This window comes from Mastomys coucha, unplaced genomic scaffold (assembly GCF_008632895.1).
Source record: "Mastomys coucha isolate ucsf_1 unplaced genomic scaffold, UCSF_Mcou_1 pScaffold2, whole genome shotgun sequence".
Classification (NCBI taxonomy): domain Eukaryota; kingdom Metazoa; phylum Chordata; class Mammalia; order Rodentia; family Muridae; genus Mastomys; species Mastomys coucha.
The window spans coordinates 18,818,897-18,835,824 of record NW_022196902.1 but is presented as its reverse complement, the minus strand read 5'-3'; the positions used below and the strand labels follow the sequence as shown (position 1 = coordinate 18,835,824).

Below are 16,928 nucleotides of genomic sequence, written 5' to 3'. Positions count from 1 at the left end.
CAGTGTGTGTGGAGAAGGCCTGCCTGTGCTGACTCCTTGTCTGCACAGTGTGATGCAGTGTGTGTGGAAAAGGCCTGCCTGTGCTGACTCCTTGTCTACACAGTGTGATGCAGTGCATGTGGAGGAGGCCTGCCTGTGCTGACTCCTTGTCTACACAGTGTGATGCAGTGCGTGTGGTAGAGAAGGCCTGCCTGTGCTGACTCCTTGTCTACACAGTGTGATGCAGTGTGTGTGGAGGAGGCCTGCCTGTGCTTACACAGTGTGATGCAGTGTGTGTGGAGAAGGCCTGCCTGTGCTGACTCAGTGTGATACAGTGCGTGTGGTAGAGAAGGCCTGCCTGTGCTGACTCAGTGTGATGCAGTGTGTGGTGGAGAAGGCCTGCCTGTGCTGACTCAGTGTGATGCAGTGCGTGTGGTAGAGAAGGCCTGCCTGTGCTGACTCCTTGCACGAGCTGCTTCCTCTGTTCTTCTTTGTTCTTTGAGGTGCAGTTTCTTCCATGATGAAACGCAGCATATTGGGATTTACCAGATTAATAATAGTTCTGAGTCCTGTCCCTCTGGGTACACATACTTTGTGTTATAAGGGATCTCTGAGAATGTGACTCTTCTTTACTGAGCCTCATTAAATGATGGACATCTGTGCTGTGTGCTATCAAAAAAAATGTGGGGTCTTATGTTTGTTTTTTCCCTTAAGTAATTTAAAAAGAAGAAAAATAAATGTGGTGGCCTATGTTTGATTTATAATAGAGATACAGCAAAAGTAAGAGAACCCAAAATCGTGACTCAGTGAAATCTGGAAAAAGAATTATCCTGGCTGTGCTTGGTGCATCCATCTTCTTGTAAATGACAGGTGTCGTCTTTCTTTAAATTTCCATCATGCATACACCACATTTCCTTAGCCCCTCCTTTTCTGCAGACACCTAGGTTGGTTCCACACTTGGTGAATAGTGCTTCAGTAAACACCAGTGTGCAAGTATCTCTAATGTGTCTCCCTGGTGTCCTCTGGGTAGCACCCGGTGTGGGGCCATCTTTAAGAAAGCTCCATACTAAGTCCACAGGATTAGGCTGATTCTCACCACAGGGTCTAAGAAGCTTCTTTTTGTACACACTGTGCTTGGATTTTGTTTTATTTGTTTTGTTTTATCCTTAATAACTGGCACTCTGCATGAGATGAAATCTCACTGCATTGTTCATTTGCATCTTTCTCGGGCCTTGCGAGGTTGAGCATTTTCCGTGTTCGTTTACTACTTTATTTCTTCCTTTGTAAATTGTCCGCTCATTTCCTTTCCACATTTGTTAGCTGGATTTTTGTTTTCTTGTTGCCTGGGTTTTGGGATTTTTTGGGGGGGAGGGGTTGGGGGAGTTGCTGTTTTTATTAGTTGTTGTTGTTCTTTGTATAATGTAGATATTTTCTATCAGTTTGTAGGTTGTCTATTTTCTCTGTTAACTGTTAAAAAACTAAGAAGTTGATGACTATATAGCAGTAATATTATAATTAGCTTGTATGAAACCAAGCGCCTACCTGTAAACAGGTGCAGCAGCTGCAGATTGGCACCATTCCATCAGCTAATGTATCGGGGAACAAAACAGAATTTTTCAAGAGAGGACTTCTCTTCTGAGGCACAATTATACTGAGCACTAAAGAGGCACCATTGGGCAACACATAATAGCTGTCAACAGAGTGTGTAAATTGAACATATTGTTTACTTATCATGACAAACATCAATAAACTGTCATTACCCGGTGACTGTAACATTGTCTACCTCCCTGTGTCATTATTCAGTGGGATGTGTGACATTTGAGGCTGTTCAACTGCCTTTCAAACACAGATTTTCTTCTTTCTCTCTTTCCATTTACCAGTTGTTCGAGAAGAGCCTACCCCTAGTGTACAGCAGACTCAGCCACCTCAGCAGGTACAGCAAGTGCAGCATGCTCAACCACCTCAGCAGGCACAGAAGGCTCCACAGGCTCCACTGGCTCAGCAGGCCCAGCAGGCTCCGCAGGCCCAGGAGGCCCAGCAGCTACAGCAGCCACAGCAGGCCCCACAGGCCCAGCAGGCCCAGCAGGCCCCACAGGCCCCACAGGCCCCACAGGTCCAGCAGCCTCAGCAGGTTCAACAGGCTCAGCCAACCCAGCAGCAAGCCCAGCGACGCTCAGCTGTATTTCTCTCCTTTAAGCCCCCAATTCCATGTTTGCCCTTGCGCTGGGAGCAGCAGAGCAAGCTTCTCCCTACTGTCGCTGGAATCCCAGCTAGTAGAGTTTCCAAATGGAGCACAGATGAGGTATGTTTGATTTTGTTACTCTATTTTGTCTGCAGGACCATCTGCAAAGATGAGTGTGAAAAAGGCTTTGATTGTAGTATTTAATCTTTCAGGGTTTTGTTTCCCCTATAAGAGAAATTTCATTTTAAGGGAATTGCATTAGGTATATGGTTCAAATATTTTTGAATCTGCAATATTTGGATCCCAACTTCTTTTTTTTTTTAACTTGGAATTTTGATATTATTTTTGACAGGTGTCAGAATTCATTCAGAGCTTGCCTGGGTGTGAAGAACATGGAAAGGTATTTAAGGATGAAGTAAGTATCCTACTATATTGCAATATGTTTCTTAATGGGCCTAAAGCATGGAATGGGGAAATGTGCTAAATGAACGGTCAGAAGGAGATGAGTTCTATCAAAGTAGACATTTGGTGTGTAGTCGCATTACAAGCAGCATTAACCACTTGAATTAAAATGTCTTACAGAAGCTCCAAAGGAAAGCTTGTATGAAGTATTTCACAGTCACACACAGTAACGCTAGACTCATTATAAAACTCCCCACAAAACTTAATAGCATGTTCTTATAGTTTGTAACACTGAAACAAATCAAAAGAAGACATTAGCAGTGTTTTGATAAGGTAAAATTTTCTCATTACTTTAGTTTCATATATTACCTATCATCTTAATAATATCAACATGAACTCCATCTAATGCCCAGAATAAAGAGTAGTGCTAAAGCCAGAAGCGGTCTCAGCTCTCACCTGTGTCTGTCTCAGCAATATGTGGAAGAGCAGGAATTTATCACTGGCTACCTCCGAGACTATCTTTTTTAAAAGTATCTATTTATTTCAAATTAGTATACAAAGTAAAAGGTTTCCTTATGGCCTTTTCATACATACTGTTGACTGATACCTCTCCACACAGGGTTCCCCCATCACCCAACCCTGAACGTCCCATTCTTCCCCCAGTATTGCTCATTTGCCTTCCATGTCACAGGAAGTCTGTGAGCCTTCCTGGCTTGCTTTCTTGATACTTTTCCAAATTACAAGCTAGGATTGTATATTCAAGAACATGCAGTATTCAGCTTTCTGATGTAGGTTACTTGACTTTCATACCCAATGGGTTTTCCTGAAAATTTTATAATTTTATCTTTTGCTGTGGCCAAATAAGAGTTCGTTATATGCATGTTCAACATTTTAATTTCCCATTATATTGTTAATGGACATATAGATATTAGCAGCACTAAACATAGATTTGCAAGTATCTCTGATAGGATATAGAGTCCTTTTATGTACCCAGGAGTCTTATAGCTGGGTCTTATAGTGATTATATTTTTAGGTCTGTTGTGAGAAACTTCCACACTGATTTTCAATATAGCAGCACCAGTCTTCAACTGTTGCCAGCCATGGGTACTGGTTCCTCTTGCCCCACATCATCTCCGTATTTTTTGTAATTTGTTCTCACAATAAAAGAATGTAGGTGGAATTAAAGGACCATGTGGATACATTCTATTTTCCATGTGGGACCCTGAAAAAAAACTCATGGTGTCAAGTTTTTCCAGTGAGCCACTTCAACAACCCCTCTTCTTCTATATTTAGTGGAATAAGGAAAAAAATAAAAACAAACAAAAAAAATCTACTTACTTATAAGCTTGTAATTAGTTAATTAGTTCTGGGGCTACCATGGCAAAGCATATCGCAGTATCATAAACAGTAGAAATGTATTGTCTCACAGTTCTCAAAGCAAGACTAGAAATCAGCCTCTAAGTTCTGTTCTAGCCTCTCCTATAGCTTATAGATAGTTCTCTTTATGTTTTCCTCTGGGTCTGTCTCTGTTTCCAGATTTTCCTCCTGGACCCAGAGCTCAGCTCATCTGTATGACCTTAACTTAGCCAATTACTACTTACAGTTGCAATGGAACTATTTCCAAGCAAGCTCCAATTCTGAGTAACTCAAGATAAGAATTTGCAAAAGAGGAGCTGGAAAGATGCCTCAGTGGTTAACAGCACTGCTTTTCTGGAGAACCCAGGGCAGATTCCCAGCACCCACGTGAAGGTGCCCAGCTGTCTGTAACGCCAGTTGCAGGGGATCAGACACCCTCTGCTGTCCTCTACCGCCTCTGCACATGTGTGGTGCACAGGCATACATTATCAGGCAAAACACCAATACACATAAAATAAAAATAAAAATTTTGTAAGAATTTTCAGCCTGGCATGGTAGTGCACACTTTTCATCCCAGCACTTTAGAGGCAGAGGCAGGTGTATCTCTGTGAGTTCCAGAGCAAGCTAGTCTACAGAACAAGTCCCAGCATAGCCAGGACTATGTGGAGAAACCCTGTCTCAAAAACAAACAAACAAACAAGACCAAAACAACAAGAATTTGAAGAAGACACAGGTTAGCCGCCATTAACCATTCATGATGGCTAAAGCTTCTTTATGGCCATAAAGCTTATTATGGCCATGCCTGTGTTTCTCATTGTTTTCCTTCATGGTGGAGGACTAAATTTGTTGGGTGTTCATGTGTAACTGGTTACTCTGAGGCAGAAGGCAAAGCATGTGCCATTTCTTAGTTCAAAATAGGGAAATTAAAGGAGAAATTAATTAATGTGTTGGAAGGCCATGCAATTCCCTAAAGGCTGAAAGTCATTTTAAAAACAATAACTGTTTTGTTTGTCACCTCACTAAACCAAATTTCATTTTCATCAAGTTGTGGCTTTGAGCTTCAAAGTGTCCTATTGTGTAATGAAACTTTTCATCTGAGGAGGGCCCAGAAAGAAAAGCATTTGCGGGCTAACCGCTGTGGTTTAACACTGGTCTCATTCCTCCAGCCACGCTCTGGGCTCTTTCTCTTCTGTCTGTCTTCTGATTATGACCATGCCTGTCTTTCTCATTGTTTTCCTTCATGGTGGAGGACTAAATTTGTTGGGTGTTTATGTGTACCTGGTTCTTTGCCCAAATTATTTTGTGTAGAAAACATTGTTATCTTCTGTAACTTAAAACAAACAAACAAACAAACAGAAAAACAAATTATATATACGACTCAGTACCTAATTGAGAAGAACACAAGAAGGCTTGTGGGTTTGGGAATGGGAAGATGGCTTGGTGCATGAAGTGTTTGCAGCATAAACATTATGACCTTTGGATCCTCACCACTCCCATAGAAAACCAGGCATGGCAGTGCACAACTGTAAAACCAGCACTGAGAAACAGGCTGGGGATCCCTGGGACTCTCTGGCTAGAGGTTTGAGCTGGAATGGCAAGTTCCAGGTTCAATAAGAAACATTGTCTCAGAGAATAAGGTGGAAGGCTATAGAGGCTGACATGCATAATTGAACTCTGGCCTCTTACACACACACACACACACACACACACACACACACACACACAATTTTAAGTTATAAGAAAGAACGGCCACTTTCGCTTCCCCTGTGGACTGCAATTTCAGATAACTGAGTTTTACTATGCTGGCTGTGTGGTTTTAGATAAGAACGACCCATAGATTGGGAATGTTGTGTTCATGAGCTCCTGTGTATGCTATGTTAATATTGCGGTATAGAATTCAGCTGATAATACAGCATACAGCTTTGAATATTCTCACAATACTCCTGCTGGTTAATCCATGTTCCTCTTTTTTTCCCTTTATTTCAGCAAATTGATGGAGAAGCATTTTTACTCATGACCCAAACAGACATTGTTAAAATTATGAGCATTAAGCTGGGCCCAGCTCTCAAAATTTTCAATTCTATTCTGATGTTCAAAGCTGCGGAGAAGAATTCCCACAATGAACTGTGAAGATGGTGAATTCTGGCACTATCAGCTTCTGCTTTATAGTTCATTATGTTCCTTCAAAGCACAAGGACAGGAGTGGCTCCCGAGTGAGAAGTCTTCAGAATTCACAGGAGCAGCACTCTGGGGCTCCATCTGTCCCTCCAGCTGCATACACATTCTTAGGAAATGCCTGAGCTTCTTACCAGCAACTGTCCAACAACAGTCACCTTTGGGTTCCGCTCTCTGAGCTAAACTTACCTTTGTAAACTTACCTTTTTTGGATGTGGGAGGAGGGTGGGAGAAGGGAGGCTTCATTATTTATGGATGGGGGCAAAATCAGAACTTTTGGCATTTTGTAAACATTGTCGGAGTCTCTTTCATGTACACCTTCTTTTTTTCAATACTTACAGAAACCTTTTTATATAACTGAATCTCAACCTAAACCAAATCCTTTGAACCTGGCTGGGTTTAGCCTCGGACTGGTGTCAGTCATGTTCGCCCTGTGCCATATTTGGAATTGCAGCATTAGCCAAGTGTAACATTGTGAGTCACAATATTGCCTAACTGTGTGTCATCCTCTGTTGGGACTGAAGAATTGTAAATATGACTTTTCTTTGAATCCATGTTTTTACTTTTGCACGCATCATGAATTGTTAAAGTACTTTTCACCAGCATCTTTACTGTTATTACTACCAAAAAAAAATGTATATAAAAGAAAGGAATTGAAGAATAAACTATATAAACCTACTTAGATTTGAAGGAAGTAGCGTATCTGGACAGAATCAATTTTGTACATCGTGGTGCCCACGTGTTTCCAGCAGTTGGCATCAGAGGATCCCGAGGGATGTTGCTGAGGAATTTGATTTGTGAAGTTGTCGGGTGCATCTCTGTAATGACATGGAAGTCGCTGGTGCTTTGCGGAAGGGGACTCACTTGTTGCTGGAAACACTAACCTTTCAAGAGCACCCCGCCCATCCATCCATCCCACAGGTCCGCCCAGACCCAGAGGGTTTCCTCAGAGTGAGCGGAGAAACGGAGCAAGGATCCGAGCATCCGAACGACTGCACAGATCTGGTGTGACCATCATGCCAGCAGACGCAGCATTCTCCACGCTCACAGGCTGGGAAAATGGTTCCCAAAGCCAGTATTCGGGAACCTCCAAGGATGAAAGATTCCTTTTCCTATAAAATGTTTTGCCTTTATTTCTAAGCATCTGGATGCACTTTAAATGAGAGCCCGTGGTTATTTATAAACTCATAGCTGGCAGTGTTTCGTTTGTAAATGTGTACTTCTGAGGAGAAGGTAAAATATTTTGTCAGTCTTTGGATGTACTTTCTAATTCCACAATTAGACATTTACTCAAGGACTGATTTAAAAATAGAAAGCTTAGTATAGCATGCTGTGGGAACTCTGGGGAAAGTCCCACCTCTTTCCATGAACTCTTTAATGTTTTTCTGATGTAGGACTTCCTTTGATGTGCCATAGTAGGAGTCCTTTGCATTTGTCATGATTCAAGGTAAACAGGGTCCGTGACATTTGCAATGTCCTATTTCTTCATTTCTCTGCATGAATCTGCTAAATAAGCTTTTTTTTTTTTTGTTACTCCTTCCTTCTTTGTTGTGGTCAGTATTTGTACATTAACTTGCACTTGTTACATGTGATATGAATGAAATAAAATCTTAATTGCAGATTCTTTTTATATATGTATGATTTTTAAGGAAGTTATTAAATAGGAGATATTAAAAAAAAACAGGAACAATATCATATCTAACAAAAGTTTTGTAAGGTTTGGTTGTATTTTAGTACCTGGCCTTTGCAAGACCCTGGGTTTGATCTGGCTAACTACAAAGTAACAACAAATAAATAACACATTAAAGATACTGTGGTTGCTAAAGTGCCTGTCACAATAGTGTGAGGCCCTGAGCTTGTATCTAGCACCCATGGAAGAACCAAGTGTACCTGTTACCCCAGTGAGGTTCATTGGCCAGGGATCCTTGCCCAATTCATGAGTTTTCAAGTTTAGTGAGAAACCATACCTAAAAGAAATAAGGGTAGTGAGGCTAGAGAAAATAACTCACTCGTTAAAAGTACTTGCTCAGTTTTCAGCACCTACATGGCAGCTCACAGCCGTCAGTGACTCCAGTTCAAGGACATCCATTCCCCTCTTCTGGCCTCCACATGCATTAGGCACATGCATGCTGCACAGGCATATGTGCAGGCAAACACTCATACTTGGTTGTTTTTTGTTTTTTTAGGGAATTGGGTGGAGAGAGTAGTCATAGAGAGAAGACACAGTGATACTGGAAATGTACCACTGGTGTACACATATATATATATACACATGAACAAGTACACAAACCACAGAGATGGTGTGTGTGTCAGGGGGACAATATAGCAGTCTAATGACTCTAAATTTGAACATTTTTGTCAGTGTACTTGGTACGATAAACATTTTTTAAAAACACTCAAAAATCACATCTTTAGCTCCTGTAGTTCTCTTCTGCATTGAGAATGCTTTCGTTTCTAATTTACAGTGAATGCTGTGATGAAGGGGATTTTTAAATCTAAGATTTCACTCCTAAGCAGTGAGCTCTTCTGGAAGGAAAGGGAAGCACTAACCCTTCGGGGTGGCGTGGGACTCAACGTACCTCAAGCAGGCCCAACACTGGGACATGGTCTCAGTGTTAAAGGAGAAAATCGGGGAGGGCTGATGGTAAGGGATTCCTGGAGCAGGCGTAGGAGAAGACAAAAGAGAGGCATGTGTGTATGGGATGCCCAGGGACTGACCAGTGATGCTGTGCTGTTTCGTGCAAGGCAAAGGAAACCTGTCTGCAGGCTCATGTTTACCGTAGACAGCATCATCTTCTACACTCAGCAGATTTATCCCAGAGATGACAGTTATGCACATCAAGCAAAGCAGAGCGTTTCCCAAGTGGTAGTACCAAACCAGGCTCCGAGAGATGCACCTCAAGGTAGGCATGACACTACCATGTTGACACTTCTCCTTTATGGCCCACAACCCCACCCTGTCACCCTGCACAGCCTGAGTGACAATGGGGATACTCAGTTTCCCAAAGAGATTGTAGATCCTATAAGGAAAGCACTTCAGGAACTAGTAAATCCAAATTTAAGGCAGATTGTAGAATTTTTAAACAAGGGATTGCAGGGAGTCATTTGAGTAATACAAAGTTTGTAAGGGGTTACTTTATTTTAGTAAAAAGAAGAAAAAATTTAAGCATTTTTAAAAAGCCTATTTGATGATAACCCAGGCTTATCTGATTGTGTCATAAGTATTAACACATTAAAATCTCTACAATATCCAGAAAGATCCCCCTATACCTCAAGTCCACCCTCACCCTTCAGAATTAGGAAATAACATGATATTTTGATGATAATATTCAAGGCACACCTAAGCTACTATTTTACAGGTTTGTTTTTTTTCTTGTGAAAGTTCTCAGAAAACAGATAGTGCCTGGGTCTTGTTACCCCAGAAGTACTGTCTCACTATTTCATGAATGAACAAACAAATTTCAATGCGACCATTGAGCATGGGCTGAGTCTCTGTGGAAGGAACCCTGAAAGAGAAACATACATGCAGACCCTGTGCTAACAAGATGGCCTACCAAGGAGGATACCCCAAGATCACAGCTGCTCTCTCACTCAAGATTGATCTAAGAAAATCAAAACACATCAGACCAAGCAGTGTGTCTGGGATAAGGAAATTGAGGACTATATAGCTCTTTGAAACATTCAAGCTCAAGATGTTTCCAGCCCATGTTCTAAGCAAAGAAACTAAAGAGGCAGCTGTTCACCTCATGGGCTTTCAAGCAGTCACGCTGAGTTAAGCTCAGGGTCAGACCCTAACCTCATAATGTCTTATCTGGCAGGTAAAACTGACATTGTTGAACATGAAACCTTGACTACAGAACTCAGATCATATCAGAGCCTTTAACATAGTATTTTATTACCCAACTTCACAAAGAACTTAAATAACTAAGTTAAGAGAGATTTCAAAAAATTCATTGATGCTGGAGACAATATGATTTTTCTAACCCCTGCCTCTAAGACAAAAGATATTCTAAGATGAATCTGCAACGGTTTGTGAAGCTTCCACCAGCCTGGAGGGTTCATTCAGATGTTCTTACGTGATGAGAGGTTGACACCTGATTGCTTTCTCTTTCAAAGAGGGAAACTTGGTACTCTGCATGTCAAAGATCAACGTCTCTAGGAAGTTGAAGGTTTGGGACAGTCTTCTTGGACACTCGATCCCAAATACACAGAAAGCAAGACACCGAAGCAGCCAGAGCTGTGACACAGTCATCTACCTTCGTGAGCTTCTCTTTGTTCAGATACAAAGAAAACTCGCAGCCGTTGATGTGGAAAGGGTTTTTAACTTCCAACACAGGCGTGGACATGTGCACCTGAAAAAGAGGAAAGACGGCACTACCACTGATATGTAAAAAAGAGCTATATGATAAAGCATGCCTGACCGTCGAACAATATTCCAGTAAGTGAGCTAGTTACAGTGTAGCTTAACCATACAGTAAAACTACTGAAATAGGCCACTCACCTTGTAAGTGGATCATATGAAGAAAGAAGCTTGATGTCTCCACATACCCACATGTACACGCACACACATGTGCCCACACACTTTAACATGCATACACAATATGTACATGGGCCACACATATAAAAAAATGATTGTAAAATACTGTGACAGTTTGTATATGCTCAGTCCATGGAGTGGCACTATTAGAAGGTGTGGCCCCTATTGGAGTAGGTGTGTCACTGTGGGAATGGGCTATCAGACCCATTTCCTAGCTGCCTAGAAGTCAGTCTTTTCTTGGAGGCCAGCAGATGAAGATGTAGAATCTCAGCTCCACTTCCACCATGCCTATGATATGAGTAATTCATATCAATGAATGGCCATAAACATACTGCATACCTTCCCATTCACAACGACAAAGAGGCTGGGTTCATCCCCAAAAACTTGTGGGAGGAGTAAACAGGTGGCAGTCAACTTCATATCTGTCAAAGCAAGCATGTCCAAGACTTAAAAATGGTGGGGTGGGTGCCTTTTAAAAACTACAAAAAGCTACTCTTAAAATGTTGGATTTGCTTTCTATTAAATTATCATCACTTTCCACCGTAAATAGCAAATCCTGGATGAATATTTGTCTTAGTCAGGGTTTTACTGCTGTGAACAGACACCATAACCAAGGCAATTTTTAGAAGAACAACATTTAATTGCAGCTGGCTTACAGGTTCAGTTCAGTATCATCAAGGCAGGAGCATGGCAGCATCCAGGTAGGCATGGTGGAAGTGGAGCTGAGATTCTACATCTTCATCTGCTGGCCTCCAAGAAAAGACTGACTTCTAGGCAGCTAGGAAATGGGTCTGATAGCCCATCCCACAGTGACACACCTACTCCAATAGGGGCCACACCTTCTAATAGTGCCACTCCATGGACTGAGCATATACAAACTGTCACAGTATTTTACAATCATTTTTTTTGCATGTATATGTGTGGCCCATGTACATATTGTGTATGCATGTTAAAGTGTGTGGGCACATGTGTGTGGGTGTGCATGTGGGTATGTGGTGAGATCAAGCTTCTTTCTCATTGCTCTCTGTTTTATTTACTGGGGTGGGGTCACCTGCTACATCTGGAGCTTGCATATCAGCTGGTCCAGTTAGCCAGCTTGCCTCAGGATCCTGTCTCTGCCTCCCATGTGCTGGGATTACAGGTGCCCACCTTACCTGCCCAGCTTTGACATGGGTTCTGGGATCCAGAAGTCCAATCCTCATGTTTGTACAGCAAATATTTAATCTGGTCATTTCCTACTACACAACCATTTTTAACCAAGATTTTCTAATGAACCCTTCAAAACTTCTGGTTATCCGCTAGACAGTGAGCAGAACAGTCAAGAGTGTTGTGCTGTGTCCACCTGCCAGATCTTAATGGCGTCTGGCCTTGTGGTGTGCATTATAAAAGTAAAAGGTACCAGCGCTCATAAAATAATTTTATAATAATGAGTGTACTTTTTTAACCTAGGTTTTTTCTCTCCCTCATTTGAATTTCTCTCTCATTGAATTGGACTTAGTGTAATGAAGCACTTCTGTCTGAAGTTGCAGAAATGGCTGCAAGGCTGCCCCCAATCCCGGCCCACCCCCGGGGTTTCCTGACCCTTCAGCACCCCTTCGTCCGTGTAGTGTCTCATCCTCTCTTGCAGAGCAGTGTTGATTGGATTGTCCAGCACTGAGAAGGCAGTCAGTATATTTTCCGAGTAGGATTCCAGGATATGCCTTGTTTTCTTATAAATATCTGTTTTTGTAAGAATTTGAACTTCTCTGAACATCTGATGGAAGAGAGAGATATTCCAGGTCACAGGAAAAGGCTATTATCTTTTCAACGTCAAGGAGTAGATAGCTGATTAGCATCACCCTAAGCTCCCATGAATGACTTGATACATCCCTGCGTTTTAGTAGCTTAGTAGTGGATGCAGGTCAAGAGAGGAAAAGAGCAAAGTCTGAAGTGAACAGCCAAACAAATAATGGATACAAAATTAAAACTTTGGAGCTGAGCAGTGGTGGCACAGGTCTTTAATCCCAGCACTCAGGAGGCAGAGGCAGGTAAATCTCTTGAATTTGAGGTCAGACTGGTTTATAGAGTGAATTTAAGCACAGCTAGGGCTATACAGAAAAACCCTGTCTCAGAACAGAAGAAAAAGAGGAAAAGAGGAGGAAGAGGAAAATGAGGAGGAGGAGAAAAAAACTTAGGGAAACATTTGTTCTATCTATTTTCCTAGGTACAAAGACACTTAAAAATCGGAGAATCTAACTTTCTGCCTTGGTCAGATTTGAGGATCATATTTTTTTCTAGATCCAAGGTTGCTAGAGAGATGCAAATACCATGTCTCAAACTGTGTCTCTTGCCTGAAACAAGGTTTCTTTGGCATTTTTGAAAAGTGGTTCATCTGTATGTATCCCTTGCTGTCTGTGTGGTATTTCCCCAGAGCTTCTGCATTTGAGGTCAGAATCAGGAACACTGAGTAGGAATTTGTCCCTATGTTAAAGGTCCTTTCTTTCTTCCTTTTCCTTTCTTTCTTCCTTCCTTCCTTTCTTTCTTCCTTCCTTCCTTCCTTCCTTCCTTTCTTTCTTTCTTTCTTTCTTTCTCTCCCCCCTCTCTTTCTTTCTTTTCTGTTTGTGTTTTTTGATACAAGTTTTCTTTGTTCCTTTGTGTTGCTCTGGCTGTCCTAGAACTAGGTCTGTAGACCAGGCTGGCTTTGAACTTACAGAGATCCGCCTGCCTCTGCCTCCTGAGTGCTGGGATTAAAGGTGTGGACAAGCACTTCCATCAAAGATAGTAACTTTTCTTACTTGGTTAAGCTGGAGTCTACCAGCTTTCCATTCTCCATGTCTGAACTACATTGTATTTGATGAGAAGATATACTGAGAATAACTATCTGTTATATGGATTTTTGACAGAGGGTTTTGCTAGGGAGGCTATGCATCCCAGAATGATTTGGAACTCACTCTGTAGCCCAACCTGCCTCCTGCCTCCTCCTGCCTCCTCCTGCCTCCTCCTGCCTCCTCCTGCCTCCTCCTGCCTCCTGCCTCCTGCCTCCTGCCTCCTGCCTCCTGCCTCCTGCCTCCTGCCTCCTGCCTCCTGCCTCCTGCCTCCTGTCAGTGTAGGGATTTCAGAGGAGTGCCAGCACACCTGGCTAGCTCACATAACTTTATCAACAAGATTGAATACCTGTTGATGTAAATGTCACCGTCTTCACTGCCAAATGGCATTTGGCTTATCTGTCTTTTCTAAGTGTATTAGCCGGCACTCTACTTACCACAAGGTATTATTTTTCTCTACTCTTGGTCTACATTTATTTATTTGTGACACAGCATACTAATAAATCCCTATTTTGCTCAAAAGGATACAAATATGATTCTTAAAAATATTTATGTCATTTTATGTTTTTATGTTTTCTAGATTTTGCCAGTAGAGGACCGTCCTGTTGACATAGCTCACTAGTTGGTGAACATTTCCTTAATTATGGTATTTCCCAATATTTCAGGCTTATAATAAGCATTATATATATATATATATATATATATATATATATATATATATATGTATATATGTGTATATATAGTGTATGTGTGTGTGTGAATGTGTGTTTTTCTTAGCCACTGAATCCATTTGTCATTTAAGTGACTAACAAAGCAGCAAAGCAGAAAAGTCCATACCTGCTTATGTAACTCTATATAAATAGAATCCAATATACTGATGAGATTTAGCCTAGATCATGGGCTTTCTCTCACCTCCCTCTTCTTGTGCTTCTCACTCTGCAGTAGTAAGGTTCACTACTATCCTCAATGCAGACACTTAATGTTGGCATTCTGTCTGGGCTCCACCCCCACAGGTCCTGGCAGCATCCAGGTATGGTCCTCCCCAGTTACCTGGCAACAGACAGGTAGGCCTGGCCCTGTAAAGAGGCTGCTTGGCCCTCCTGTCCCTTTTACCCTCTTACACTCTTGCCTCTCTCTTGCCTCTTGCCCCCTTGCTCCCCATTCCCTTCCCCCCTCTTTCCACATGGCCATGTCTACTCTCTCCTTCTCTCTTCCTTTCTCTGCCTCTACGACTCTCTTAACTCCTCTCCCCATGCCCTAAATAAGCTCTATTCTATACTATACCAGTGTGTGTGGTGTGTGTCTGGTCCCTGACAGGAAGGGATGCCATGTGCCAGGAACTGTAGGGGTGGGGTTTAGACAGAATACCAACACTTACGGACACCAAACTCCCAGTGAATGACATCGGCGATGAAAGAGCCCTTTGTCCACAACTTAAAACATTTTCCTTTGTTGCTCATATTAGAAATTTTCTGCTGATCAGTCGTAACTCCTAGGATCCAGAGCTTCTCCTGCCTCAATTTTGAGTGGGCTGGGACACCAGATCCCTACCACAGCACCCACTTTAACTTAACTGAGTGATAATTGTTAAAGCTGCTTCTCAGAAAGGAAAATACTGTAGCACCTCAGAGGGTCTCTAGAAACTTGAAGTGTTTAATTTTTTTCTCCTCCCTCCTAACTATCAGCCCCATTTGTCTTTTGTTACAGCCATAAATCCTAGAGATAGAATCCTAGTTGAAATTTTAGACAGTCAATAAGTGATTTTTTTTACTTTTTAAACTGTTAAAAGAACTTTAAAGGAGATAATACTAATGTTTGTGTAGTAGTGAAGGGCTTGGGTGAACTGCTGCCTCCCGGCCCTGACTGCCAGTTTTCTTGCTCAGCACCTGTATCTGGGGCACATCGACTCTGAGAAGGTACAGAACAGCAGAGCCGTAAGATCACTTTATGCCCTGGCTGATTTTTCTCAATTTGATCCAAACCTGGGCTCATCTGAGAAGAGGGAGACTCAATTGAGAAAATCCCTCTCTCAGATTGGCCTGTAAGGCAAGCCTGCAGAGGGCAGCTTCTTGATTGATGATATTTGTGGGAAGGCCCAGCTCACTGTGCGCAATGACACCCCTTGGGAAGGTGGTCCTGTGTTATAGAAGAAAGCAAACTGAGCAAGCCAGTCCATAGCTTTTGCTTCAGGTCCCGTCTCTAGGTTCCAAACTCCAGGTGATGAACTATGATATTACAGTGTATGCCAAATAAATCCTTTTTCCCCAAGTGGCTTTTGGCTATGGTGTTTTATCATAGAAATAGAAATCCTAACCAAGACACTTTAAGAAATGATTTGATATTACAAAAGAAATAGAAAAATATTACTTGGGAAGAGTTCTGAGCATCCTGTCTGAACTGTCTAAATGAATGCAAAATGGAATTATTCAGAGGAAAAAACCTAAAGTACAGACAGCTCATGCCCTTCCCCCATAGAGTGCTCTACAGAGAACTCTGATCTTCAAGACAGCAGTGCTGGCTCTCTTGAAGGGGCTTCCTTCAGTTCTCACCCAACTGTCCTGCTCACACCCTACTGAGACTCACACTCACTGACTTGCTGGGCTGCGTGGTCACTACTTCAGAGGAGTGGGGTGGGGTAGAGGGTCAGGAGGGGGATGACTTATCACCACGAACAGACGGTGTTCTAGGTGAGTAGCTTACCTGGTAAGGGCACTTCAAGAAAGGAAACATCTTTAGAATGTCCTTGAGAGGTGTTCGGCCGCCAATCATCTTTCTTCTTATTTCCAGAGTCTGACTCACCCTCTTGTCAACTTCTCTCCAGTCTCTGTCTGTTTTCATATACTCTCGCTGGAACCAGTTAATATGCTCATCCACCTCCGGGTCTAGATGAACAGATTCTCCCTGCCAAAGATTTTCAAAGGGTCAGTGACTCGCACATTTCAGGGCAGTTGAAAACTTCATGAAAACCTGGCTTTCCGAGAGCTTGACTAGCCCTCTTCTTGATGTATACATAATTGTGTGCTGCCATGCGTATGTAGTTTCACTTGGCCTTGAACATGATTAACCAAGGGGCAGTCATTTATGAAGGCAAATTAGATAGTTACTTACAATGTAATTTTAATCTATACTCTTTTTTTAAAATTGTATTTATTTTTATTTGTGGGGATGTGTGCCTATACATCTGTATATTTGCCATGTAGTCCAGGCAGTTGTAAGCTGTTCAGTTTGCATGCTGGAACTGAACCCAGGATCTTGGCAATAGCAGCAAGTGCTGCTGGCTTCTTAGCCCTCTTTCCAGCCTCCTAATCTGTGGTCTTAAACAATTTTAAGAACTTACATTAATTCCTATTTACCTGGTTTCATAGAGTCAGATTACCCTGAAAATTTGCAATTTATCAGAGTGTTATTTCTATGTGTTTAGTTCTTAAATGGCAAGAAAAGCCTTCAATTAAGGCTTTGTTTATTATATATATATATATATATATATATATAT

At 42.0% G+C, this 16,928-nt stretch overlaps 2 protein-coding genes across 8 annotated transcripts in view; one reads left to right on the top strand and one right to left on the bottom strand.

Moving 5' to 3' along the window:
- Positions 1–7,715, top strand: part of L3mbtl3 (L3MBTL histone methyl-lysine binding protein 3) — a 103,988-nt gene extending 96,273 nt beyond the window's left edge. For 6 of the 7 annotated variants that reach the window (XM_031380652.1, XM_031380653.1, XM_031380649.1 and 3 more), the window contains 3 exons: positions 1,860–2,281; positions 2,514–2,576; positions 5,906–7,713. In XM_031380652.1, coding sequence (XP_031236512.1) covers positions 1,860–2,281; positions 2,514–2,576; positions 5,906–6,049 — 629 coding nt within the window. In that variant the 3' untranslated portion in view covers positions 6,050–7,713. Of the gene's footprint in view, positions 1–1,859; positions 2,282–2,513; positions 2,577–5,905 lie in introns of all 7 variants that reach the window. The other variant, XM_031380655.1, reaches the window with a different exon arrangement.
- A 2,255-nt stretch (positions 7,716–9,970) lies between these two features.
- Positions 9,971–16,928, bottom strand: part of Samd3 (sterile alpha motif domain containing 3) — a 52,604-nt gene continuing 45,646 nt past the window's right edge. The window contains exons 8-11 of the mRNA XM_031380326.1: positions 16,136–16,336; positions 12,213–12,384; positions 10,971–11,053; positions 9,971–10,446 (exon numbers count right to left, since the gene is read on the bottom strand). Coding sequence (XP_031236186.1) covers positions 10,234–10,446; positions 10,971–11,053; positions 12,213–12,384; positions 16,136–16,336 — 669 coding nt within the window. The 3' untranslated portion in view covers positions 9,971–10,233. The remainder of the gene's footprint in view (positions 10,447–10,970; positions 11,054–12,212; positions 12,385–16,135; positions 16,337–16,928) is intronic.